General features: G+C 30.2%; 2 protein-coding genes and 2 pseudogenes across 2 annotated transcripts; 1 reads left to right on the top strand and 3 right to left on the bottom strand.

Annotated features, from left to right (window-relative positions):
• Positions 1-1,332: 1,332 nt before the first annotated feature.
• LOC112743114 (heat shock cognate 70 kDa protein-like) lies at positions 1,333-3,268 on the bottom strand (annotated as a pseudogene).
• A 2,453-nt stretch (positions 3,269-5,721) lies between these two features.
• Positions 5,722-8,133, bottom strand: LOC112740583 (phosphopantothenoylcysteine decarboxylase-like). Its single transcript, XM_025789229.3, has 3 exons — positions 8,018-8,133; positions 6,738-7,145; positions 5,722-6,308 (listed from the first exon to the last, which is right to left on the bottom strand). Exons 2-3 carry the CDS (start codon positions 7,074-7,076, stop codon positions 6,039-6,041), a joined length of 609 nt encoding a protein of 202 aa, XP_025645014.1. The 5' UTR covers positions 7,077-7,145; positions 8,018-8,133; the 3' UTR covers positions 5,722-6,038.
• An 804-nt stretch (positions 8,134-8,937) lies between these two features.
• Positions 8,938-13,792, top strand: LOC112743956 (TMV resistance protein N). The gene is made up of 4 exons (XM_025793399.3): positions 8,938-9,697; positions 10,320-11,415; positions 11,504-11,773; positions 12,380-13,792. The coding sequence occupies exons 1-4, from the start codon at positions 9,192-9,194 to the stop codon at positions 13,487-13,489; spliced, it is 2,982 nt and encodes a 993-aa protein (XP_025649184.1). The 5' UTR covers positions 8,938-9,191; the 3' UTR covers positions 13,490-13,792.
• A 6,744-nt stretch (positions 13,793-20,536) lies between these two features.
• Positions 20,537-22,875, bottom strand: LOC112743955 (11-oxo-beta-amyrin 30-oxidase-like; annotated as a pseudogene).
• Between the last annotated feature and the right edge of the window lie 4,846 nt (positions 22,876-27,721).

The raw sequence follows: 27,721 nt of genomic DNA, 5'->3' as shown, positions 1-27,721 counted from the left end.
GATTTGGTGCAGATTTGTTTTGAATAGCTTTTATTACCTGTTATTTTCTTTCCTTAATTAGGTTGTAAATAATCTTTATATTCTGTATGTAATCACTCTCTAAGTGAAACAATTCAGGAATAATATCAAAAAAAATCTTCTTTTCAAGTTTTCTTATTCTATCCAATCGCGTATGACCACTCATCTATCTCAACATCTTCATCTCTGTCACACTTATGTTCGTGCTCTCCTTTAGCCGCTCAACACTCTGTACCATAAAGTATAGCCAGTCTGATAATAGTAATAAGTATATTTAATAAATGGTGAAAACATGCATGCTGTTATCTCCATATAAAGTTAACATTTAAAAATTGTTAGATGATTTGATAACTTTGACTAAATTATTATTTAACAATGTTCAACTATGAATTTCCCTTAAAAGAACTACATGTGAGTAAACAACTGCATATAAGTGCACATCATTAATAAATATGCTTAAGGACCTTAACTAAAGCAATGTTAGGTTTAATTCATTAGCAATACAAACCTACCAGGTATGAATATCATATATGACCAAACTGGTTCTGCCACCTCTCGGAGTTGGATGTTTAACAACTTCCTTGCAAGGGTGAACTGCCACTTCGCCTTCCTCTGAGCTCCTCTACATTGTTTATATATATGTTTGGAAATCCATCACTTACCTTGAAGAAACATAAATCTCATCACTTTTCTTCAGTTTTAGCTCTTAAAATAAAATATAGATGATAACTAGCCTCCAATTTTAACTTATGCACGTCCTTTGTTTGTTTAATTTGTTTGCATAATCTCAGATGCTTTCTTTACTTTCTTCGTTAAATATACAACTCACATAGTAATGGTGGTGTTTGGCTTTTGTTTTTGAGAGCATACAACAACAAATGATAACATTCCTTAGATGAAAATCATGAGTAAAGATGATGAGATCAGAGAATGATAGAAAGAGAAGAAAGTAAAGATGATGGTAAAGAGAGACAAATTAGATCCCGAACTAAGTGTTACTGTGAAAATGATAGAAGGATCGCATTATTTCATAAAGAACAGATTCGAAGAGCGAAATAACCTTTTGTTTTAGTCAAGAATTGCATTGTTTTTTGTGAAAATAGAGAGGATCCGACTGGGTCTACACTCAAAAAATGATAAGGTTTTGGCAAAATATACCATCGGATATCATTATTCAAGTTCGTTAGCCACTACCATGCCTTGACCCTTAAACTATTGACTAAAACACAAAATAGAGCCTTCCCTTTCACTATCAAGGAGGCAACACAAAACAGAAGCATAACCATAAAAAAAAACAAAAGATTCTGAAAACAACTAGCCAATCATGATCATAATGGGATCAAAGATGCGTTTGACCTCATTTAGCATAACCTTGATCACATTTATTTCCTCCTGCTTTTGGTCACCATCAAGAAATTTTCTAGCCTTTGTGATTGCATTACTAATATTGTTCTTGTCATATTGGGAAAGCTTATTACTAATGCCCTTATCCTTTAAAGCTTTCTCCATTTTGTAAACGTAATCATCCAAAGCATTTATAGCTTTAGCCTTTTCAAGAAACTTCATATCTTCAGCCTTGTATTTCTCAGCTTCCCTAACCAGTCTTGCGATTTCTTCACTTGACAATCTTCCTTTGTCGTCGGTTATGGTAATCTGGTTCTTATTGCCAGTGGTATTTTCCTTAGCAGATACACAGAGGATACCATTAAAATCTATATCAAAGCTTACCATAATAGGATGGCCTCGAGGAGCAGGAGGAATACCAGAAAGTGTGAACTGGCCCAGCAAGTTGTTATCACTGGCTTTCATCCTCTCACCCTCGTAAACTTGTTGAAGTACAGAGTATTGGTTATCATCGATTGTGACATATTTTCTGTCTTCTTTATAGGAATAGTAGAATTCCTAGGAATCACTACACTCATGATATCTCCTTGTACAGCTATACCAAGTGACAATGGTGTAACATCACGTAGCACCATGTCTGGAACATTCTTCATGCCTTCACTCAATAGTGCAGCCTGAACTGCTGCACCATAAGCTACAGCTTCATCAGGACTAATGCTATTGTAAAGATCTTTCCTGTTGAAAAACTTCTGCAATAACTCCTGCACTTTGGGAATCCTAGAAGATCCCCCAACGAGGACAACATCATGTATAGAATTCTTCTCTATCTTAGCATCTGTAAGACACCTATCAACTGCTTTCATACACTCTTTAGAGGTAGCTCGAGTGATTGAAGAGCACAAGTCAATGCCTTGGGATAAAGCATCTACTTCAACAATGGTATCAACTGCGAATGACAGTACCCTTTTTGCCCTCTCACATGCACTTCTCAATCTTCTTAATGCTCTTGGGTTTCCACTAATATCCACTTTGTTCTTTCTTTTGAACTCCTCCACAAAGTGGTTAACCATTCTGTTATCAAAGTCTTCTCCACCAAGGTGTGTGTTTCCGGCAGTGGCCTTAACTTCAAACACCTTATCTTTAATAGTAAGAAGAGACGCATCGAAAGTACCACCACCAAGATCAAAGATGAAAATGTTTCTCTTTCTAGCACAATCAGCTCTCTTGTCAAGGCCATATGCAATAGCTGCAGCCGTGGGTTCATTGATTATGCGCAACACATTGAGGCCTGCAATGGCACCAGCATCTTTGGTAGCTTTGCGCTGAGAGTCATTGAAATAAGCAGGCACAGTAATCACAGCATTATTTACATGTGACTCCAGATATGCCTCTGCAATCTCACGCATCTTTGTGAGAACCATAGCTGAGATTTCTTCCGGAGAAAAACGTTTCTTCTGACCTTATACGTAACAACAATCATTGGTTTGTCATTAACACCATTTGTGACCTTAAATGGCCACAACAAGAGGTCATCCTTAATAATGGGTCGTTATATTTTCTACCAATCAACCTCTTTGCATCTGAGAAGAAAATAATAATAATAAATTACCATGAGCTATTAATAGGAAACACATAAACATTGAAGAACTGACTAAAAGAAGTAACATACAAAGGAAGATCAATTACCAAAGACAGTGTTGGTTGGATTAAAAGCAGCCTGGTACTTAGCAGCATCACCAATCAACCTCTGCTGATCTGTGAAAGCAACACAAGAAGGAGTTGTTCTATTTCCCTGGTCATTATGAATGATCTCCACTCGGCTTTGCTGGTCTTTCCACACAGCAACACACGAGTAAGTCGTACCAAGGTCGATTCCCACGGCATGTCCCTTATATCTTCTGGCCATCCTAAGGTAAAAGAACGTTCATATTATGCTTAGGAAGATACAGAGCATAGGGTCTTTTGGTGCAAAGTAAGAAAAAATGCAGGTTGTTTTCACATGGTAATGCTGAAAGGCATTCTTTTATCAATAGTTTATGACAGTAGACAATGAAAAAAGTTCACATTTTTTTCTTCAAAATCAAATGAATAACTTGAGAGTGACATCTAAAAGCTTAGAGCATCTAAAATTCTAATCTAGCCCTAATAGCTCAAGACTTGAAAGTTGAAAGTTTTTGTGGATATAAGCAGCAAAGTTTCAAACTTCATTTAAAAAAGAATGATGTTTGGATTATTGAATAGCACATGAGAAGAAAACTCATCATGCTCCTTTCTACTTAATCTGCATGTCTGATCTCTCTCTCTCTCAAAGACTCAACAAGAAATTAAAGATAACAAGCTGAAGCAAGTGCAAATTAAAGTGACATCAAGATTATAAGGTGTCATGAACAAGCATCATTTGCTAATTTCATTTGTGATTATCAGAAGACAAAAGTATGGAACATAACATTGTTTTGAAACAATACCCATACGGCCATACCTTAGAACTCAAAAACCACAAAATTCAAACTTCAGACCCAAAAACAACGAAGAAAAAAGCAATAAAAAGAAAAATTCTCATCCCCTTTTATATAGTTAATATTACTCATATTAAAGTATTAAACTATTATAACATTTTTGAAAAAAAAAATAGACTATTATAATTATAACATTATTATAAAAGGTTTAAAAAACTGAAAAGTCAAACATATTTTTTGGTATTAATTTTAAAAGACTAAAATATTTTTTAAGATTAAAGTTATTTAATTTGAATTAAAAAATTAATTTAATTTTAAAAAGAGTAAAACTCATTTTAGTTTAATTATAAAAAAAGACAAAAATATACCATTCGGGTTAGAGTTGTTTAATTATTTTAAAAACTAAAAAACTATATTTAAATTTAAAAAGATAAAATTATCTCTTTTAAAGATTAATTTTAAAATTCTAAAATATTTATTTAAATATTAATAAAAAGGCAAAAATACCCTTTTGGTATTGATGTTGTTTAAATGCATCAAAAAATTAGAAATTTAAACGATAAAATTATCTTAGAATTAAATTTGTTTAAATGAATTAGAAAATATAATTTTAAATTTTAATTTATCAAATACTCTTATAAGTAATTTAATAAAAACAAAAATGCCCTTATGAAAATTAATGACCGACTTACAAGTTCGAACAACCAATCCAAGACGAATTATATAATTTTTACTTAATCCTAATCTCACTTCAATTATCATTCACCTTTTTTTTTTCTTTATTCATATTGTTCTTCGTTGCAGAAAATTTTTTTCTTTTCTTTTTTCTTTTATTTAGAAATCTAATTCTAATTTGGATTGATATCATTTAATGAATTTATAATGTTAAAATTTAAATTTGATTTTAAAAGACTAAAATGCACTTTTCATATAATTTTAAACGATAAAAATGCTCTTTAAATAATTAAAGTTATTTTATTAAATTAAAAAATAAAAATTTGAATTTGAATTTTTTTTTGGTAACTAAAAGAAACAACAAGGGAATTTGAATTTGAATTTAATTAATAGAACCAAATATATTATTTAGTATTAAGTTTAAATATTAAGATGTTCTTTTAGAATTAGATTACTTAAATGAGTTAGAAAGTAAAATTTTGAATTTAAAGTTAAAACACTAAAATAGAGACAAAATAGAAGACTAGAACAACCAAAATATATCTAATATATGTTAAAAAAATTAAGAAAATTATTAATATTATTGTTTGATATTATATCATTCTTAAGTTTTTAGTTTAATTTATGTTATATATAACTATGGTTATATAAATTTTGTAATTTAATTTTATTTATTAGATTTTAATAATTAATAAAGGCAGGTAAAGACGGGGCAGGTATCCTAAAAATAGGGACAATTTAGGGTATAGATTTTTAATATCCACAGATAGGATTAAAGCAAATTTTATACGGACTTCTGTAGAACGGAACGGGATGGGATAGGATAAAACCGCCCCTACCCGCTCTGTTGCCACCCATAATGCAAATAGTGCCTTTTGTTTCTTTATTCTCTTCAGTTTTGGGCCTAACCAAGGTAATAAAGTTAAGCTACTTAGGTCAAATTTGCTATATGCCATTACTGGAAAGCAGAACATATCTTTAGTCTTGACTTCTGAATTAAAGATACATGATTACATGCAGTTTCTTTGAAAACACTTCCATTTTGCATTTTTACTTTAAGCTAATATATACTTCTACTATGCGGCTTAAGACAATATCAAGATGGATCAAGCTTGTAGATTTTAATCATAAATCTATCAGAATTGATGAATAGAGAATAACCACATTTTACATATTTAATTGAATCCATAAAATTTGCTAAGATATTTGAAACTAGCTTATTCCTCTATGATTACATTCAGTATTTTTTATTCATGTATGCAAAAAGCCAAAAACTTGCTTTACATTTGAGGTCATTCTACAGAACTGCAAAGAATCACAAAAGGTTGCTACAATTTTATTCCTAATGATGCTTAACACATCCAGTGACACACTAACAGAAATTAAAGAGACTAGAGTCCCAACCCTCAAGCAGTGATACACAAAAACTATGATCACACTTGATGTATGAGAAAACACAAAAATTGCCAAAAAGAATGATGCAACAGCAGAAGATCAAGAAGCCTTAAGGAATCCTTTTTACACTCACAATTCTCAAAACAAATGCTAAACCGCACCCTGTCCCTTCTTCATCTTTGAATCATAGGAGAGCCTCACAGTGGAGTAAATCACCGCGGGATCAGCCATCTCTGGGTTATTCCCGGAAGGCGGGGGGACTAAATTAATGCCAAGGTCTTCAATGGCGATGCAATGCTTTTCTGAAAAAGGGTTTTTCCACATTAAAGTGTTCATGGATGTTGCAACAAACACTGGCTTGCTGTAGTCCCAAGCTCTTACAATACATGTCAGTAAATTGTCACTAAACCCAGCAACAATCTACAGCAGCACATATGTCACAATGTTAGACATAGCTTTATACATAATAACAACTGAACATTACATGATGCCAAGGAAGTAGGAATTAAATAACATTTTGCGAGAATCACCAATTTGGTCCATAAAAGACACAGCATTGTGATGCCAAATTAGTCCTTAAAAAGTAACATACTAACAAACTAATCCTTAAACTATCAATTTGCTAGCAAATTAGTCTCTGAAAAATTAGTTTGTTAACGCTAAGAAAATCTATTAGCAATAACATAATTCATCAATGGAGTACCTCAGACCAATGTAATACCTTTTGGGAACTAATTTGTTAGCACTATGATCTTTCAGTAGCAAATTGGATTCATTATAACAATTTTTATCATGTTATATGAACATAATTTATAAAATAAAAAAAGAAGCAAATCTCAGTTTGATTACCTTTGAAAGAGTATTTGCTGATAAGGGGGCAATGACTAAGATTTCAGCCCAGTTAGCAAGTTCAGTGTGAACAACTGGATCACCCAATTTTTTCCAAATAAACGATTCATATTCATCCGTATATATAGCCACAGTATGGGGAATATCAGAAACTTTAACAAATTTCTGAGCAGCTTTTGTTACAACTGTTCTAACTTCTGCCCACTCTAAGAAATAGTTGCAAAGGATTGCAAATTGGTCAGCAGCCAAACATCCGCAAGCAGCGAGTAGAATTTGAGGCTTCCTTGGAGGGGCAGGTGGTACTTCGAGTTTCCGTTTTCCGCGTTGAGAAGCCATCATCCAGAGATTCCAACAACGATTTCTAATGATGTACAACAAAAGACAATGTCTGTAAGACTGTAGTATGCCCTGAAATATTTGAAAATACAACCTTATGTCAGTTTTTGACTTTTCATATGCCAGCTACAATGTCTATATCTACAGCAAAATTATTAAACTTTAGACCATCAAGACAAACAATGCAGGTCCAATCCATAAAACAAACAGGAAGCATAAATGTTAAACAGGATTAATTCTTCTTACAATTTAATAACATAAGCACATCCTAATTAATGTATGAGAAATCATAGACATAAATCATTGTCAATAATTAAGGGATCATAGTTAATTTCTAATGTTTTTTAACGGAATTTTTATCAAGTGCAAAGTTCAGTATCCACATCACTAGATTATTGTCACTAGTTTTAGCACACCAATATTCCACAAGAAAATGATAATACCAATAATGAAAAAGAGCACCAAATCATAAAATTTTCATAATTTTTGTATGCAAACCCCTAATCAAAGAATCTAGATTCTCATGCAATCACTGGACGGGAAAAGAGGTGATTGTAGCAATAACAGTGAACGACTTAGTTGACAAACCGGAAGCTGCAAGAAATGATACAGCTTTGAATTCACCAACAAAACAGATTTTGTTACACATTGAAATGAAATTATTTTTTTCTCGAATAAATTAGTAACAGTTTCACACCACCCATGATCACAAGAAGAAGAAAGCAGAGAGAGGTGGATTGATATTCTACCAAAAAAATGCAAGAAGTGCAACGATACATGATTAAAAATGCCAAATTCCCATCAAAGACTCGATTTTGAGGCTAAAACTTTAATGGGTACTAAGAGAATCCATTATCGTATGACACCAAAAACCAAAGGGAAGTAAAAAAGAAAAAGAAAAAGAAAAAGAAAAAGGAGAAGAACAACAACACAAGAAGAATTACCTTGTGAGCTTGGTCTCTTTGAAGATTCAAGAATCTCTGAATTTCTCAGCATTCACAATCAGAATGAAAGAAAACAGAGCCACGCCAAGCACAAGCTTTATTTTTTTGAATTTTTGGTGGGAGACTGGCAAGTCACAAAATTTAGTTATCTGTTTTCCTCTTTTTTCTTTTTTCTTTTTTTTTTTTCCGTTGACGTAAAGAAAAAAGAAAAATTATTCTAAAACATCGGCTTTAATTATTAAAAAACATTTTTAGTATCAAATTATTAAGGAGGATTAATTTTTGAATATTTTTAAAAAAATGACCAAATAGTAATTAAAATTACTAACTAACTGATATTTATTAAAATAGTATCTTTTATAATAAAAAAAAATATCATCTTGGTTTTATTAAAAATTTATAGTAAGTTTTTTCATTCATTTTTTGCGTTGTTGCCTAATAATATGTAGTACAAAATTATTAGCATCGTCATATATCATATTTAGCATATCAACAAATATAGATTGAAAAGAATTAAATATAACAGATTCATTATAAATTAATAATATTTCTCCAATAAATTATTAATAATGGAGTTCAAGACATTTTTTAAATAAAAAATAAAAAAGGTAAAGAGAGTGAATTTATGTAATGTAGTGTGAATGAATTAACTCTAAGTTGTATTTATATTTTGTGAATTAGATGCAATAAGAAGTTCGCCTAATATCTAGATAAACTCATTAAAATGGAGTGCAATTCATCTAATCATCTTGACATGAGGCGAACTGACAAAAAAAAAATTTAATATTTAAAGTTATTTTAATTTTTTTTAGAAAATAATAATTTTTTTCAGATTTATTCTAGAAAAAAATCTTGGACTTGGTCTAAAATAAATGTTTGTCTAATATTTCAATTGCAAAAGTACCTTAACTGCTCTTTTTGAGGATATGCAGCAGCCACATGAGAATTAGAAACAAAATGATTACAAATAGATACATGGTTGGTGAATGAAAGTCAACAGAGTAATTCCAGCGAAGATTCCCTTGCCACCCTTTCCAGAGTAGAACACAACCCATGCAGCTTCTACCCACTTTGGTGTATTCACACTGGAATTCATTTTAGTAATACTATTTATCTGAGAAATGTGTTGAACCCGGAAGAGAGGCACCGCCGAGCAGCATATAGCTGAACATATATGGCGTCTGCTTTAGGTGAAGGTGAAGCCTCTTCTTCTACCGCTACCGGAAACTCTTGTAAGCATCAGGTGTTCTTGAGTTTTAGGGGAGAAGACACCCGGAAAGGCTTCACTGATCATCTATCTGCCTCACTAGAAAGACGAGGAATCACAGCTTACAGAGACGACAAGAACCTTGAGAAAGGTGATGTTATTCAAGATGAACTTTTGAAAGCAATAGAAGAATCTATGTTTGCTGTCGTTGTTCTGTCGCCAAACTATGCTTCCTCCAGTTGGTGCTTGGACGAGCTACACAATATCCTTGAGTGCAGCAAGAATCATGGGCTATCTGTTGTGCCAGTCTTCTACAATGTGGAGCCTTCTGATGTTAGGCATCAAAAAGGAAACTTCAAGAAAGCTCTTAGAAAGCATCAGAATAGATTTGGTCAAGACAGTGATAAGATTAGAAGATGGACAGATGCTTTGACCCAAATTGCTAGCTTTTCTGGTTGGGACTCCAAGAACCAGTAAGTTTTCTCACATCGTTTTCTCCCTCATAATATGTACCATAAACATTTATCTACCAGAATATTTTAGTTACTTTGAAACGGTTATTCATCAACTTTTATCCCTGGTGAACAAAAGAAATTTAAAATCCCACCAACTTGAAAATCTGATCCAATTTCATTTTTTTAATGGGTTGGATTAGGTATTTGGGTTAATATCCATTCTCCAATTTGATCATTCATGAAGAGAGGAGGGGGGGGGGGGACCAATTTAATCCTTTAACTCAACGAATTTCTTGGTACATCTTTCTTAGAAGAGATGGGGGCCAATAAATTTTGGTAATTTTGGCCAGCTCAAATACCAAATTGTTTTCGATAAATAAATTTTACTGATTCATATGTGTAAACTTCGCTAAATGTGGATGCAAGTTGTGTTGACTCCGGCATAAATTCTAGTAAATATAAGTGCAAATTATGTACAGAAAGTGTAAACCATGTAAACAACATGGGTGCAAACTATTGTTAGCTAAGTGTTAGTGTAAAGTAATATTTGCTAATTATGTAGCATTGTTGTTCTTAGAATTAGCCAGTGTTTCTTGTCAGATTGGGTAGATGTATGATTTACCTTTCTTCTCTTTATCAGGCAGGAGGCAAGACTAGTGGAGAACATAGTTGACCACATACAAAAGAAGCTACTTCCAAAATTTCCATCTTGCCCAGAAAATCTTGTTGGGATTCTTCCAAAGATGGAGGATGTGTTCTCACTTCTAGGTATGGGGTCAAATAATGTTCACTTTGTAGGCATATGGGGCATGGGTGGCATAGGTAAAACTACCGTTGCTAGAGCAGTCTATGAAGCCATCCAATCTAAGTTTCAAGTTTGTTGCTTTATGAGGGATGTTAGGGAGGTTTCCAAGGCAAAAGGTTTTGTTCACTTACAAAAACTTCTTCTCTCAACACTAAATGTTAGTGATGAATTTTATGACATTGAAGATGGAAAGAAGATGATACGAAACTGGTTATGCAAGAAAAAGGTTCTTCTTGTTCTTGATGATATAAGTGAGGAAATCCAGTTGGAAAATTTGGCTGGGAAGCAAGATTGGTTTGGTCCTGGAAGCACAGTAATAATCACAACTAGGTACATGCATTTGCTTGAGATACATAGAGTGAATGGAACATATAAGGTTGAAGGGTTGGTGGAAGAAGAAGCCCTCCGCCTCTTTTGTTTGAAAGCCTTTAAAAGAGATAAACCAGAAGAAGGCTATTTGGATTTGTCCAAAGACATTGCCAAATATACTGGTGGCCTTCCATTGGCACTTAAGGTATTAGGTTCCTATTTGTGTGGCAGAGATCTTCATTTTTGGCATAGAACTGCTAGAGAATTGGGGAGCGTTCTACCCTCGGAAATCCTCAATACATTGAAAATAAGCTTTGACCATTTAGAGCCAACAGAGAAATATATCTTTCTGGATATTGCTTGTTTCTTCAAAGGAATGAACAGAGACGAAGTAGTAAATATATTACAGATGTGTGATTATTATGATGGAATTGAAAATGGGATTGTTACTTTGATTGAAAAATCTTTGATAACTCTAAGTAAGGATGAGATGTTGGAAATGCATGATCTGCTTCAAGATATGGGAAAAAATATTGTATTTCAAGAATTTCCAACTAATCCCGGGAAACGAAGCAGGTTGTGGTCTAAAATGGACATTGATCAAGTTTTGACAAATGATATGGTAGGTGCCAATTTCCTTGCAACAAATGTGGTATGATTGTGTTACATAAACAAATCATTTTGTAAGATGACGGTATTGCATTTTGCAGGGAACTGAAGCAATTCAAGGAATTGTTCTACACTCAAGTTATGAAGCTCGGTGGAGTATTGAAGCCTTTTCAAAGACAAGTCAACTGACATTTCTCAGTTTACATGGCATGAAACTTCCACTTGGTCTCAACTACCTTCCTAGATCATTAAAAGTCCTTCATTGGAATTACTGTCCCTTGAAGACTTTACCCCTGGCGGATCAAAAGTATGAACTGGTTGAAATTAAACTGCGGAATAGCAAGATTGAGCAAGTTTGGCACGGGAAAAAGGTAAGTTCCTTTTGTCAATACCTCATTTGAATGAAATTTAAATGATAAGTTAAGATCACTCGTTCTTCAAATTGATCTCCGAAAGTTTTTTTTTAATCAAATTCGTCCTTCAAAAATTTTAAGTTAGTCACATTAGTCCTTTTGTCATTTACGTTGTTAACAATGTCAAAATTTGTTGATGTGACACGTTAAAGTGACACTATATTGACCATAGTATACTCCTAGCTGTCCTAATTGACTGTTAATATGCTAAGTTTATACAATTAGATCAAATCAGTTCCAAATTGAGCAAGACTTTGAAACATTGAAATTTCTCAAATTAGGATTGATTTGATCTAATTTTATAAATTTATCATGTTAGCACCTAATTAGGATAATCAGATGTCTGTTGTGGCATCACTTAAGGTGCCATATCAACAAACTTTGACGCCATGAGAAATGGAAGTGACGGAGGGACTAATGCGACTAACTAAAAATCTTTAAAAGACGAATTTAATTAAAAAAATCTTTCAGTGACCAATTTAGAGAATGAGTAACCTTTTAGGGACGAATTTGACTATTTACTCGATAACTTAAGGTTATATCATATTTCTCTTTTTGGTTCAGTTTCTTGAAAAGTTGAAGTACCTGGATTTGAGTGTGTCTGAGAACCTAACTGGAACCCCTGATATTTCTGGTGCACCAATGCTTCAAAAGCTTAATCTGCAATTCTGCTCAGGGCTGAGTGAGGTTCACCCATCCCTTACACACCATGAGAACCTTGTTCAATTGGATTTCAGCAATTGCACAAGTCTCAAAACTATTCCAGGCAAACTGAAGATGAGTTCACTGGAGGAATTAGACCTGAGCAATTGCAGCAGTTTTGTAAACTTGCCAGAATTCGCGGAATGCATGAAACTATCATTGCTTTCATTGAAACGAACCTCCATAAAAAACCTGCCACGTTCTGTCTCATCAAGTCTACCTTTGCTATGCAGTCTAGACTTAAGTTGCTGCAATCTAACTAAACTGGCATTCCCTTGCAACATTTTCCACTTGCCATTGTTGACTGATTTGAATCTGTCTCGTAACAAATTTGTCCATGTACCAATAAGCCTTCATAAACTTCCCAAGCTCAAACGTCTTTGTCTAAATAATTGCCCAAATCTTAAGTCTCTCCCGGTGCTCCCCTCAAGTATTGAGAAATTGGAAGCATGCAATTCTTTCATTGCTTATCATGAATCAGGATTATTTGATCGTTGTGAATCCATATTCAATTTCTTTCGATCATCGAGCAGTGATCGTTCTCAGGTCTTTATCATGGAGTTCACATCATGGGTATATACGAAAGAAAAAGTTTCACCGTGGCAATCTTTTTTAAGTTTCAATCTAGAAGATGGTGAACATCTTTCTCTCCCACCACAAGGTGATTTCGCTCCAAATGATAGGTTGGGAATTATACTATGCTTTCAGACAGCTACTTATTTGAACAAGACGGATTTGTGTGTCTGCAATGGTAGAAGATGGATCACCAAGAAGAATTCAGGTGAAAAGGGCAATCGCGTGTATTTTATCCTTCTAACCAATGACTATTTTAGTGATGAATCATGCCCTGATTATACGTTTAAGCTCTCTGTCAACAATGACCTTAATCACAACATGCACAAACAAGCATGGAGCTATGGCTCCAACCAATGCTGGGGCCGCTGGGTGCATCAACAAGATTTTATTGACTAAATGTATGATTATGATTAGAGTCATGTTAGGGAGGCAAGGGCTTATTTGTAAGATGTGTACAATAGGTTATATGAATTAATTTTGGGATTTACTAAAGATCGAACTCTTGATCTTTCGGATCTAGAGTTTTAATACCATGTCATGATACTACTCATCCTAGAAACTTACGCTGATGATTAAAGGTAACACTAATGGTTATATCTCTAATACTCTCTAAATCCCAATTGTTTATATTGTACAAATATTCCATTAGCTCCCATACTTTTTCTTATGGTTATTACAAATTAAATTATACTTCTGCCACTTACACTGATTTATTAATTGAATGACAAATTATTAATGATTATCTATAACAAAGTCATTTTAGTGTAAGTCTTTTTATTTTACCTTCAGAGCACTTAATAATGCCTTTATGTTGTATTTGCTTACTTAAAAAGACACTAGAGTATAGACAAACTCAAAATATTAGTGTGTGTATTGTGTTCGGAAATTGCGGACCGTAATTAGATTTGGTCATTTGGACCCGTGCTCGATGTCGCTTTTTTATTTCATTGTAACTAAGTATTTTTTAAATATTATTTTTTATTTTATTTTAAAAAATAAAATAAAATAAAAAAACAAATAAATTTTTAAATTTTTTGAATAATTGATATATAAAAATAAATATTTAAATAATAATTAATTTTTTAAAATTGACCAAAAATTAAATTTTAAAAAATAAATAATATTTTTATTTTTATTTTGATGTTGAATTTTTAATGGTGTTTTTGAATAATATAAAAATTTAAATGTATTTTATAGAGTTAATATTCAAAATGACACTCGAAATTTGATCACCGATTTAATTTGATCTTTTAATTTTTAATTGACCAAATTTATATCTTAAAATTTAAGACGTATTTTAGATTGGTCCTTTCGTTCAACTCCATTACTGGAGTGATAACGTAGCACCCAAATCTCACCACATGCTTCTCCTTCTTCTTCTTACCATGGTCACCACCACCTCCCCTCTACCAACACCCTTTCTTCCCCAACAAACAATAACATTCATAACCCACAACACCCACACATTTTCACGACCGAAAAGTCTTTATATTATCCGATCCTTTTCTTTCTCACAATCACCGTCTTTCCTCTACCAATCACCAACAAACAACATTAACAATCACTATTAACAAATTGAAGAGAAATAGAAATAGAAAAAGAAAAAGAAACACAACACCACACTTTAGATCGCTCTTAATAGGAACACAAAGATTGGTGCAATAGGTAAGGGTGCTTCGAATTTGGGGCAATGGGTGATGAGACCTTGTGTTGATGGTAACATTAAAAATGTATTTCTTAACATGTATGCTAAGTGTGGTTACATGAAAATGGGGTTCAAGATTTTTAACACAATTGTATATAAGGATGTTATTTCTTGGGGTGTTGTTATTTGTGGCATAACGATGAATAGTCAGGGAAAGCAAGCATTGTAGCTCTTTTCACAAATGGTGGTTCATGGTGTTTCTCCTAACGAGGTCACATTCATTGGTTTGTTGTTTGCTTGCAGTCATGAAGGAATAGTGAGTGTAGGTGTTATGCTCTTCAAAGTTATGGCAGTGGAAATGTGTGGGTATTGGTAGGTTGTGAATATTGTTGTTTGTTGGGGGAGAGAGAGTGTTGGTAGAGGGGAGGTGGTGATGGTGATAGTAAGAAAAAAAAAAAGAGAGGCATGTGGTGAGGTTTTAGTGTCACGCCCATCACTCCGACGATGGAGTTGGACAAACGGATCAATCTAAACCACACCTTAAAATTTTAAGATATAAATTGGATCAATTGAAAATTAGAGGGTTAAATTGAATTGGTAGTCAAATTTTGAGAGTTATTTTAAGTATTAACTCATATTTTTTATGTGGAGAGCATTCTCTTATATTTGTAATTTTAACATTTTTTTAAACATACAAATTTGAGGGTCATGTTTTTTTTTTATTTTAATTTTTTTAAATATACAAGAGTTTAGGATTTTTTATTTTATTTTTTTAAATATATAAATTTACTCAAATTTATATTTTAATATTAAAAAAATTTAAATGTACAAATTGAATCTTTTAATTTATGTACTATAAAATTTAATTTTCAAATTTTTTTACAAATTTTATTATTTTTTAAATTTAAGAATTTAATTTATTATTTAAAATAAAAAAATCATATAAAAAATCACACAAATTAATCATTACGATGAATTACACACTATCTTTTTCTATTTCCAAAAAAAAATTAGCCTCAGAAAGCTAAAAAAATAAAAGTATGAAATTATATAGTATTTTTAAAAGGAAAAAAAAATATACGTAAATAATATAAATATTGAACTATGTGAAGAATAATTTAAAAAAAAATTAAATTAATTATTAAAATCAGATTCTCAATTCAATTTTAAATATTGAATTTAAATTATTAGAATTAGATAATTTAACTTTCTCTTTAAGTCTTAGGCTTGGTTTGGTAAAATTTTTTGAAGAGGTATTTGTGTTTTTTAAAAGGTCAAGCTTCTCATTTTATTTTTGATAAATAAAACAGATCATGTGCTTATACTTGCAGCTTTTAAAAGATCAGAGTATTTTTGAAAGCACCTAAGATAGAACTTTTTAAAATTGGCTTGTACTTTTTAAAATTTAAAAGTCTAATATAACCTCATATGTTAACTAATTTTCAAATTTAATACTTACATTTTATGTCTATTATAGTATTTTTAAAATTTAAAAACTATTTTACCAAACATAAATGTTACAACTTTTAAAAAGCTATTTTTTATAAGTTAACTTTTATAAGTTACTTTTGAAAAATTTTACCAAACAATTATGTCCTTGAATTGTGATGTGTTGGTATACGAATGATTATTTTTGTCTGTAGATGGTTATTCTTTAGTGTCGATGAGGGTCTTTGTTGATGAACCAGCGACAGTGAGGAGGATTCCGACGGCGACAATGAAGCTGGTTAACGACCAAGCGACGGCTAAAAGAACCCAGGAGGCAAGGATGATGTCCGGTGAAGGAGAGAGTGATGTCGGCGAAGAGGCTGGTTGGTGAGGCGGCGACGATAAAAGATTTGGGGAGAAGCTGGTGTTTTGGTAAATTAGGGTATAATGAATATTTAAAATTTTTGAATTACTAAATGGAGTTTTTTTATTAGATAATTTAGATGAAATTTTTTTTTAAATTTTATTGAGCTACATTTATAACTTATTTATTCTCTATCTAACAAAGTTGTTTCTCATATGTTTATTAATCTTTGGTGAAACTAAGTCTCTGCCTCACAATGCCGATTTGAAACTTGAAAGTATCAAACGATGTAACTTTCTAAATAACAATTAATAATTGACAATTTATTATAAACATATCCATCCGTATAAACAAAATTAAAGAACACAAAAATGATTTGTGTGCAAAAGTGTAAGATTTTTATGACAAATATTTCATCTTTTAATTCAGTGTTTTTATTTTTTTTTTAGAAATGAAGTGTTTCTATTAATTATGCAGATATGTATGCCACTGTAGTAAGTCTAAATAATTAGAAATTTTTATGTAACATATATTCTTAATATATAAAAGTAGATACACAAGTTTACTCATATTACTTTGAAGCTATTCTTCTTCTTCTACGAACGCCATGTCAGCAATATTGTTTACTTGACAAAATATTAGAATCAACTAATAAATCTTGCCAAATCAACTCTTATTTTCAAAAAAAAAAAATACAAAACAAAACTAAAAAAACACAAAACTAAAAAACACAATAAAAACCAACTTAACTTTTTCCAAATCAATCCTTATTTCTAAAACAACAAAAACACAAATTAATATTTACTCAAAAAAAACCCCTTACCTTTCTCATACTTCTAGAAACCCTCTTCCTCTTCGCACCTCTCCGTACCATCCTATGAGCCATTGTTTTTTCCTACCTACATCCTCTTCCGATCCCATGAACCATTGTTTTTTCCTCGAAATAAATTGTCCATCGCGATGTCCATCTTCGATGGAGTCGCATTGCATAAATTGCAGAAACCAGACCAAACTCCATTCCACCTATTGCGGTTTTCTGCCGGAGCTCGATTCTGGATCTCAAGTCAACGTCACCATTCTTCCCAGATATTTTCCTAAAGATTTTTAAATTTGTCGTTTACTCTTCTCATTCTATTGTTATAAATAATATTTTAATTGTGAAATCATTGCAAGTAGCACAGGTTTATGTATTCCTCTTTTTTTAACAGGTTCTGTCCAACGGTCACAACTAAAATTAATGTGCATTTAAAATTATTCCACAATTTACATTTATGTGTTCTTCTTTTTCAAATTGTTATTCCACATGTGCAATATTGCTTTCACAATTTACTTGGAATGGATTATTATTCTTTGACCATGTCTTATTCTCTTTGTTGTAGAAGGATTTGCAGTGGTACAGACTAGAAGAGTTAATACCCAAAATTGCTAGATTAAAGAGGCGGAGAGCAATTCTTTCAAAAAAAAGAAGACAAGAAGATATGTGCCTCTAACATATGATTCTGCAGCTTGCTTTGTTTAACATAATTTTTATTGCACTTTTTTTTATTTTATTGTAAATTGATTCATAAGGTGATTTTGATACCTATTTTGAAAATATAGAAACACAATTATTTGAAACACTTAGATTTATCCAATTTGGACAAGCAAAAATGAGGAGAAAGCAATATCTCCGGTCGAAGAGGAGTGCCAATTTAGCTTCCAGTTCAGGTTAGTACAAAAGAGTCTTATAACATATCTGTTCTGTTTTTTGTATTAATTTTTGGTACGAATAGAAAAAAATTCTTTTGTAATTGTTTACGAATCATTACATAGGATTTAAATAAAATATTTTGTATTATATTTAAAATCATAAAAATCGGTGAAAAAAGGATAATTTTTGGGTCAAAAAATCACATGAATAGTAATTTTGTAGTCCGTAGAAAAATATGGATATCTTTCCAATTTTATTGTGTAATAAGATTGTCCAATCCATTAGTTAAATCAAATTGTTGAGAAAGAAATTGAGAAGTCTATTTGTATTTTTAATACTTCATGGGATAATTTTAGAAAAAAAATTACTTCAATAATAATTTTACAACCCTTGAAAAGAAAGCTATGTCTTAGATTAAGAAGTATTGCCAATTCAGCTTTCACTTTAGGTGAGTACAAATTATTTTATAACATGTTTTATTCTAATTGTTGCTACTCATAGTTAATTAATAGGAAAAAATCCGTATAATTTATTGTAATTGTTTGCTATGTAGGACGAAAATGAAATCTTTTGCATCTATCTATCTATCTATCTATCTATCTATCTATCTATCTATCTATCTATTTAAAAGCCGATACCAACTCTCTCCACAATGAGTTTGAGCCATCTTTTCTTTGCTAATGATGCCACATTAGCAATTCTAAAGACTTGGTACAAGATGAAAATTAACCAATCACTATTTAATAAAATATTTAAAAAAAATAAAACAAAAAACTCTTATCTATTATTATTCAATTGAAACATCAAGTGCTAACTAAATGCAATAAACATATATTAAAAGTGTCATAATAATAATAGTTATAAAAAATTTCAGTTACAAATATTCAAATTCTACAACTTATACATATTAAGATTCTTACTACTCTTTATTTTTTAATCTCTCGTACTAATTGTCAAAAATTCCTTAAATTTAATATAATATCCACAATGAGTTTAAGCCGTTTTTTCTTTGCTAATGATGCCACATCAGCAATTCTAATGACTTGGCAAAAGATAAAAATCAACCAATCACTATTTAGTAAAATATTTTTAAAAAATTAAAACAAAAAACTTTTATCTATTATTATTCAATTGAAACATCAAGTATTAATTAAATGCAATAAACATGCATACATTAAAAGTGTCATAATAATAATAATTATAAAAAATTTCAGTTACAAATATTCAAATTCTACAACTTATACATATTAACACTCTTATTACTCTTCATTTCTTAATCTCTCATACTAATTGTCAAAAATTCTTTAAATTTAATATAACATTTTTATATATTTTTCATTCTCATTCATTTATTTTTTTAATTATTTACAAACAAAAAAAACTACAAGAAAAGACAAAGTGTAGCCATTAATGTAAATTAAAAAATAAAAAAAAATAAAAATACAGTTTTGTATAACTCTAATATAAATAACCTATGTCTTTTTTAAAAATAAATAAATTCAAAATCTATTTATAATATATTCTCTAAAATATTTTTAATATAACATTTATTAAAATATACTATAGTATAAATAATCTATCTCTCCGCGCATTGCGCGGATCTCACTCTAGTTGTAATAAACTCTTATCACTTATAATTTTATTATGTAAATTATAAAAGTTGAGTTTGTTTATTACATTCTGAGTTTGGATGGTTGTTTATGTGATTCTAAATTTAGTTTGAATGCTGAGTTTGACTTCTTTACTTGATTTTTTTCCTTTTAAATTTTTTAGCTTTAGAATTAATTCTTTGCCACTGTTGATTTGAATTTTGTGTACATTTATATTTTCCATTGTTGTTGATTACTTGAATTACTTGAACTCTACGGTGTTGTCTTTTTTCACCTTTTTCTTGACAGTCCTTGTCTGGATTCTGATTTTTAAAAAATTTCGCTTTATCAGTAGCTTCGACTTACGCATTTGAATCTCTATTTCTGGTGAAAGTCTATCAGATAGAGAGACTTGACTTGAAGGGAGCAACGGCATTCCTCGTCGTTTGTGGTGTAGGTGGAAGTAAAGCATTTTTTTTTTTGGTGATGGACTTGAGGTTAAAGATAAAGGACGAAAGTAATTTAAAGATTTTATTAAAAGGTCAATAAAAAATTAGAATTTGAATACTTTTAAAATACCAAACTCATCTTTTATGATATAATGTTAGTTTTTTTATTTAATGAATTTTTATCAGCATTTATAAATGCTGATGGATATAAATGATTATTTTTCATATAAAAGAAAGAAAGATGCAACATGCAACGCATTTCTTTTTCTGTACATAGTAAAAGTGTACAGAAAACAGAGAAAAAGTGAGAGAGAATGATAAATTTATGTGGGTTTCATCAATTTTTATTTGAAGAAAATATTCTTCCACCACTAAACATATCTAGTTTCTGTAATCTGTGTACATTAGTAATATGCAGCGAGTATTGGTCTTATTTTCCACGTTACTTATATTTGGAGGCGCCACTTGGTATGAAAGTAGAGATTCCAAAGGCTTGTACACACTTGAAACTACAATTTATGGTGATGATTTGGGCCCCATGCATCGGTTTAAGAGTAAGGAAAATGACTGGAGCATGTGCATATGCAGGGGAGAGCTCAAATGTGAAGCGTTGTAAAAGCAATGTCAAGAATATCTTTGCTTCCATTAAGGAGAAGTTTTGGCCAATGCATATTCTAGGCCCCCATCCAAATGGAAAATATGAGAGCCGACCCTTAGTCGCTTTAGCAATTCCTTCTGAAAATCTTTCTGGTTTGAACTCTGTTGCATCATCACCCCATAATTCACGATCCTTGTGTATCAAAAGTATTGGTAATGTAACCTTAACTCCGGCAGGTAGTGATAGATTTTGCATCTTTATATCTTTCTGGACTCTTCGATTGAAAAAAAGGACCGGCGGGTATAGCCTTAACACCTCGTTTAAGATAATTGTCACCTATGTTTAAAATCATCTTATCAATCAACATCTCAAGGGCTAATACAATTAATTATACTAAGTAGAACAAATTATATATACATGCTTACAGTTTTAAGGCGATTCAGGCCATCACTGTCTGGCTTTCGGTTGCCAAAGACTTGGAATACTTCCTCCCTCGCACGCGTTTGCCATTCCGGATACCTACTTAGCATCACCACTGTCCATACCATCAAATCAGCTGTCGTTTCTTGGCCTGCAAGGTAAAATGTGTTGCATTCTTCCACTATCTCTCGATTACTCATTCCATGTTCTTTTATTATTTCTTTGCTGTTTGATTCCAAAAGTATCCCTAATAAGTCACTCTTGTTAACCTCCTCATCATCCTTCATTGCTTTCTCTCTTTTGCTAACGATTCGATTGATGCTTGTATCTCTCTATCAATTTTAATCATACTCCTGTTAACACTATTAGGAAGCAACCTACAAGATAAATCATCATTAACAACAAGCTAGGCTGTTCTCATTCACAACATGATGAGAACCTAAATAGAATAGATTTGAACTAGTTGTGTGTTATTACCACCATCCTGGGATGTGAACATATTTTAATCTCATTATAAGTCTAGCTTGCTTGGTAAGGAGTTCAAAAATTCTTTTTCCTTCTTGGTAACTGCTTCCAAAGGCTGTTCTGGAAATAACATCGCAAGCCAAATTTTGGATGGAAGGCCATACATCAATGTCGCATTTACCCTCTGAAGACAGCATCTCCTCCCATTTAGTAATCACATCATCGCAGCATTGGACCATTGTTGATGTTAGAACCTATATATATATATATAGAAAGTAGCAGTCAGCAGTGCTTAACATACATATTTAAATAAATAAATGTAAGAGAATTTATTTGAATAAAAAGCAAATTAAGCCAACTTTTAATTTTTCGAGATGGAAAGCAGGGTTGATGATCCTTCGATGTGTGTGCCATTGTTGGTCCTCATAGTTCGGAAGTCCAGATCCCAGTAACGTGGCAAGACGCATCATATTAGGCTTCTCTTTCTTGAAGTAACGGTTATTGGTAAGAACTTCTTTAATATGCTCAGGGTTTGTGATATTCACCTTGAGTGTCCGACCTTCCCAAAAGAATGAATTCTTCCCTGTCGATCACACGAGTTTTTGATGTTATCAACAGCAGAAGCAAAAAAACTTATACGACTTGAAAATTATATAAGTGGGAGCGAACCAAATTTCATGATAGCATGATCGGCTTGAGAATAGACACGTGGAGTTATGTCCTTGTCATCAGAGAGAGTCATTGGCTTCGTGTTATTAGAAGAGTTGTTGTTGTTGGCGAAGAGCGTGTAGAGGTTGCCATGGAAGCCTTGCTCCCTGAGAAGGGTCTCGAGCTTCTTAGGCCTCAGCCAGAGCCAGTTCAGCAGCTTCCATCCCCCCACCGCCACCAGTAGTCCAACCGCCGTGACAAACCATGTTAATGAAGAGGAAAGCATCCCCTTCTCCATTAGTGTGTCTCTGTGTGCGTGTGTGGGATTGGATCGGAGAGCACAATCAATATTTCAACGCACATCCAGAGAAGAAGGAAGGTGAGAGTGCAATTGTGCAAACAACCAGCCAACCTTTATTTTGTTTTCTCAAGAGCTCTAGTTGTGTTAGATAAAATTTTTGTCAAATTAATTAAATTATTTAATAATTCTTAACTATTTAACTTCACATGACTATACCTGAATTTATTTTCACTACTATTTATAATATGTACAATACATACAGATAATATTTTTATTTTAAACGTGGTGTTGGAGTAGTTAATCTTAGTGAGGCTTTTTTAATCAATTCAAAATACGTTTGTTATAAAATATTGATTCTATTTCTTTTACGCAACCGCGGTGGAAGATTATTAATTTATTATTGCTTGCTGCATTCATCGCGCCATGTGCAATTAATTATACTATATAATATATTTTAATAAATATTATATTATTTAAAAAAATTAATTAAATAATATATAAACTAATATTAAATTTAAATTATTTATATTAAAAATATTTTATAAAATATTTATTTTATAATTTGTATATAATTTTGTATAAATTAAAATATGATTTATTAATTTAAAAATTTGTATTTATTTATTTTTAAAAATGATCTAAATTTTTTATATTAGAGTGATATAAAATTATATTTTTATTTGTTGGTTTGTTATTTTTATTTTTATATTTGTTTTAGTTATCATATTTTATTTTTTTATATGATTTTTTGCCATGTAAATAATTAAAAAAAAAACTAAAATTAAAAGAATAAAAATGAGAAACAACAAAAATATAATATAAAATTATAAATTAATTTTATAATTATAATATATTTAAATATATCTAGTAAAGAGATGTGTCAAATTTAAACTTATATTTAGAAAAATGAATGAGAATAAAAAATACCAAAAATATGATATAAAATTATACATTAATTTTATAATCACGATATATTTAAATGTATTTAGTAAGAAAATATGCTAAATTTAAATTTTTTGAAAGAATTTATGCTAATTAGTATGAGAGATTAATAAATAAAGAGTAATAAGAGTCTTATGTAGCATGCATAAATAGACCTAATAATATAGTAATAAGAATATTAATATATATAAGTTATAGTATTTTAATATTTGTAATTGAAATTTTTATAATTATTATTATTATTGTTACACTTTTAATGTATATTTATTGTACTTAATTAGTACTATATGTTTTAATGAATAATAATAAATCAGAGTTTTTTCTTGTAATTTTTTTAAAATGTTTTACTAAAAGATGATTGGTTGATTTTTAAGTTTTGTCAAATTATCAAAATTGCTGACGTGGCATTATTAGAAGAGAAAGCATGGCTTAAACTCATTGTATAAGAATTTGGTATCAACTTTTACATTTTTGGTATTTTTATTTTCATTCATTTTTCTAAATCCAAGTAAGTTTAAATTTGACACATCTCCTTATTAAGTATAAATATATCATAATTATAAAACTAACTTATATTTTTGGCGTTTTTCATTCTCATTCATTTAAAAAAAATTAATTATTTACAACCGAAAGAATACCATATATATGAGAAGACAAAGTATGATAACTAAAACAAATATAAAAATAGAAGCAACAAATGAAGATGTAATTTTGTACAATTCTAATATAAAAGGTTTATGTCTTTTTAAAAATAAATAAATTTAAATTTTTAAAATAATAAATTATATTTTAATTTATATTAAAATTTTAGTTGAATAATTACATGATTATATACAAATTATCAAATAAATATTATGCAAAATATTTATAATATAAAAAATTCAAATTTAATTAATATTAATTTATATATTATCTAATCAATCTCTAAATAATATAGCACTTATTAAAATACACTATATAATATAATTAATTTACATCTCTATACATTACATAGGTCTTACTCTAGTTATGGTGAATGAATGACACATAAAATTTTAAGTTTCATATAAACTTGTCATATCATCTATGATAACAACATAAAAAAAAATATCTATCTTAATTAAAACTACATTTATACTACTATAAAAAATAGCATCTATATAATCAATTTAGTATTAATCTTATCATTTTATATACTAAATTATTTAATTTTATAAAAAGAATTATATTATAAAAAATATTAATTCATAACAATGGTCTAAATTTTAATATTATATATCTTATTTGGAGAAAAAATTTATTTTATGAAAAATTTTTTGTTTATATTATCTATCTATCTGTCAATTTATTTATAATGTATAGAAAAGAGAATTAAATAACAATATAATAAACTTTTGGCATATTAGATAACCTCTAATTGTATCACGTGTATATTTTAGTAAAATTGTCATTTTATAATTTTCTATCATCATAGCACTTTTTATTCTTCTTATGTATTAGCCTTACCTTTTAATATTTTTTTTACTTTTTATTATTGTGTAGGTTATTTTATACCTTTAGTAGTAATGTTTTATCTTTTATTAATAGATATAAATCGGTTAATAAATTCTAATTCATTCCTTCTTTTTATTTCTAATTCTATTCATGTTTATTATATAAATTAATATTCACTTCATACATTTTTTTTTATCTCCTTTCACATAATTTTATGTCTCTCACTCTTTTTCTTCTATCTTTGCTAATCTTTTGCATAATTATAGGATTTTTTGAGGCGACGTCGGAAGATCGCCCCAACCCAACCCAACTTTATATAGAATTTCGAAAAATGACTAACTTCTGATTCACGATCGAATATCGCGATGTTCTGACTCTGCAGGAAGTCGCACTACTATCTGTCCATTCAGTCATAGGTTCTCCATCAATGGGTAAGTTAAATATATGAGCGACATCTTCCAATGTCACTGTAACCTCACTCACCGGCAATACAAATGTGTGAGTTATCCTCTACCTTTCAACCAGAGCAGCTAATAAGGGGTAAAATCCTCTTATCACCCCAATCCTAGAGACGTGGTAGAATTCCGTAGCGCGTAAATAGTTTTTATCTTTTCGACCATCGGGTTCCACGTCTGTAGCGGATCCAGTTTACGCACCAACAAATTTATGTTAGGTTGCATCAACAAAAATATATTTGTTAGTTTAAATAAATAATAATTCTTACTAATAATAAATCGACATCAATATAAATATTTTAATAAATATTCACATATTTATTTTAATATTTTATTTATTAAAATATTTAACAAATATTAGCATATTTATTTAAAAGGTATATGTATTCATTTATTAATATACAAATTGTTTATTAATTAAATTCATAAAAAAATAATTTCATTCTAAAAAAATTATATATTAACATTTTTTCTTTAAATATTATAAACAAATATTTATACTTACACTTCTTTTTTTAAATAAATAAATATAAATGATTGATATTTTTTCGAGATAAAAAATATTTATTTTTTCAATATTTAATAACAATATATTTTTTAAATATTTATATATTTATTTTAATATTTATTAATTAAAATTTTGAAAATAGAAGACATGCATATTTATTTTCAAAAAATTCGAATATTTATTTATTCATGAGTATATTCATAACAAAAATTATAATATATATATTCCTTTATAGTATTTTTATAACAGAAAATTAATTCAATTATAATAAAAAAAATTATATATTCACATTTGGATCATATAAAATAAAATATAATATAATTATATTTTATAAATAAAAATTTTATTTTAAAATATTCATAAAATACAAAAAACAATAATAATGCTACTATATTTTAATATGTTAAATAATAAAAATTAAAAAAATTTAAATACATAAAAAAATATAATTTACCATCTTACATAAATTAGATGATTCAAATAATTTATAATATGTTTCTCGGAAGCCGTATAATAATTACGTACTATTTTTTAAAATAAATACAAACTAATATTTTTTTCTATCTTTTTTTCCATTCTTTTTCTTTCTTTCCTCGGAACTCCCTTCTTCTCTCTAACATACACTACCAACAACCCTTCTCTCTAACATACACTAACACTAACACACTCAAACACTCTAACGCGCATACTGGGGGAGGGAGGGAGAGGCTCTCTTTTTATAGAGCCATGAGTAACGTTTGCTACTTATCGGAGTAGAGGAGTTGTCCCCTGCATGTAGATAGCTTCCAACACACCCACCCCCGTGTTACTGCAGCACATTGGAAAGGCACAAAACTCTGCAAAGTCTGTTTCAACACGCCCCCTGCATGTTGCTAGGGAACTACATGCGCGCCGTGTCACCACGCCCTCCGCGTGTTGTTGGAGTGCTGACACGTTTCTGACAAACAGCGGTACCACGCCTCCTGCGTGTTAACCGCCGTAACGTCCACATACCGACAAAACATCCACTTCTTAATATTCAGCCAAAATATCAATACACTCTCCATATAAAAAATAATTTCTGCAATAATTGTTATATAATACTTTTGATTTTGTAATTTTAACTTTCTTCCCCCCTCCCTCCTCTCCTATTGTTATGACTTTTTTCTTGAACACTTCAAAAATTCTTTTTAACAAATAAATCAATAAAAATAGGTTTTTTTATTTAAACAAATTAAAAAAAAATCTAAAATTACATAAATCTCTTAAATCAAATTTCAACATATAAATCTTTTTTTTATATATTTATATAACTCGTTCCAATCCAATTAGCTTTAAATTAATTTGTTAAATATAGCACTTTAACAGGACCGAACTAAAACTCTTATTTAGAATGAACTAACATAAAAATTTAAATTAGTGTCTATCTCTGGATCTCTATTATTTAATTTTTATCTCTCTTCTAACTACATCCTAAAAGAATCTAAACACATGCAATACATGATGATCAAGTTTTTACAATTATTGCCAAGACATGACTACCTCAACTATCACCTTCTTTTCTTTTAACTAAAGTGACTAGATTTTCACAAGGACCCACAATAAAATGACCATTTAACATTAATCTCTTGTACCGTACACATGACTTTGAAATAACTAAATATGTACCGTGAA

This window comes from Arachis hypogaea, chromosome 14, assembly GCF_003086295.3.
Source record: "Arachis hypogaea cultivar Tifrunner chromosome 14, arahy.Tifrunner.gnm2.J5K5, whole genome shotgun sequence".
Lineage (NCBI taxonomy): Eukaryota > Viridiplantae > Streptophyta > Magnoliopsida > Fabales > Fabaceae > Arachis > Arachis hypogaea.
The sequence above is the reverse complement of the archived record's forward strand: the minus strand, read 5'-3'. Positions and strand labels throughout refer to the sequence as shown.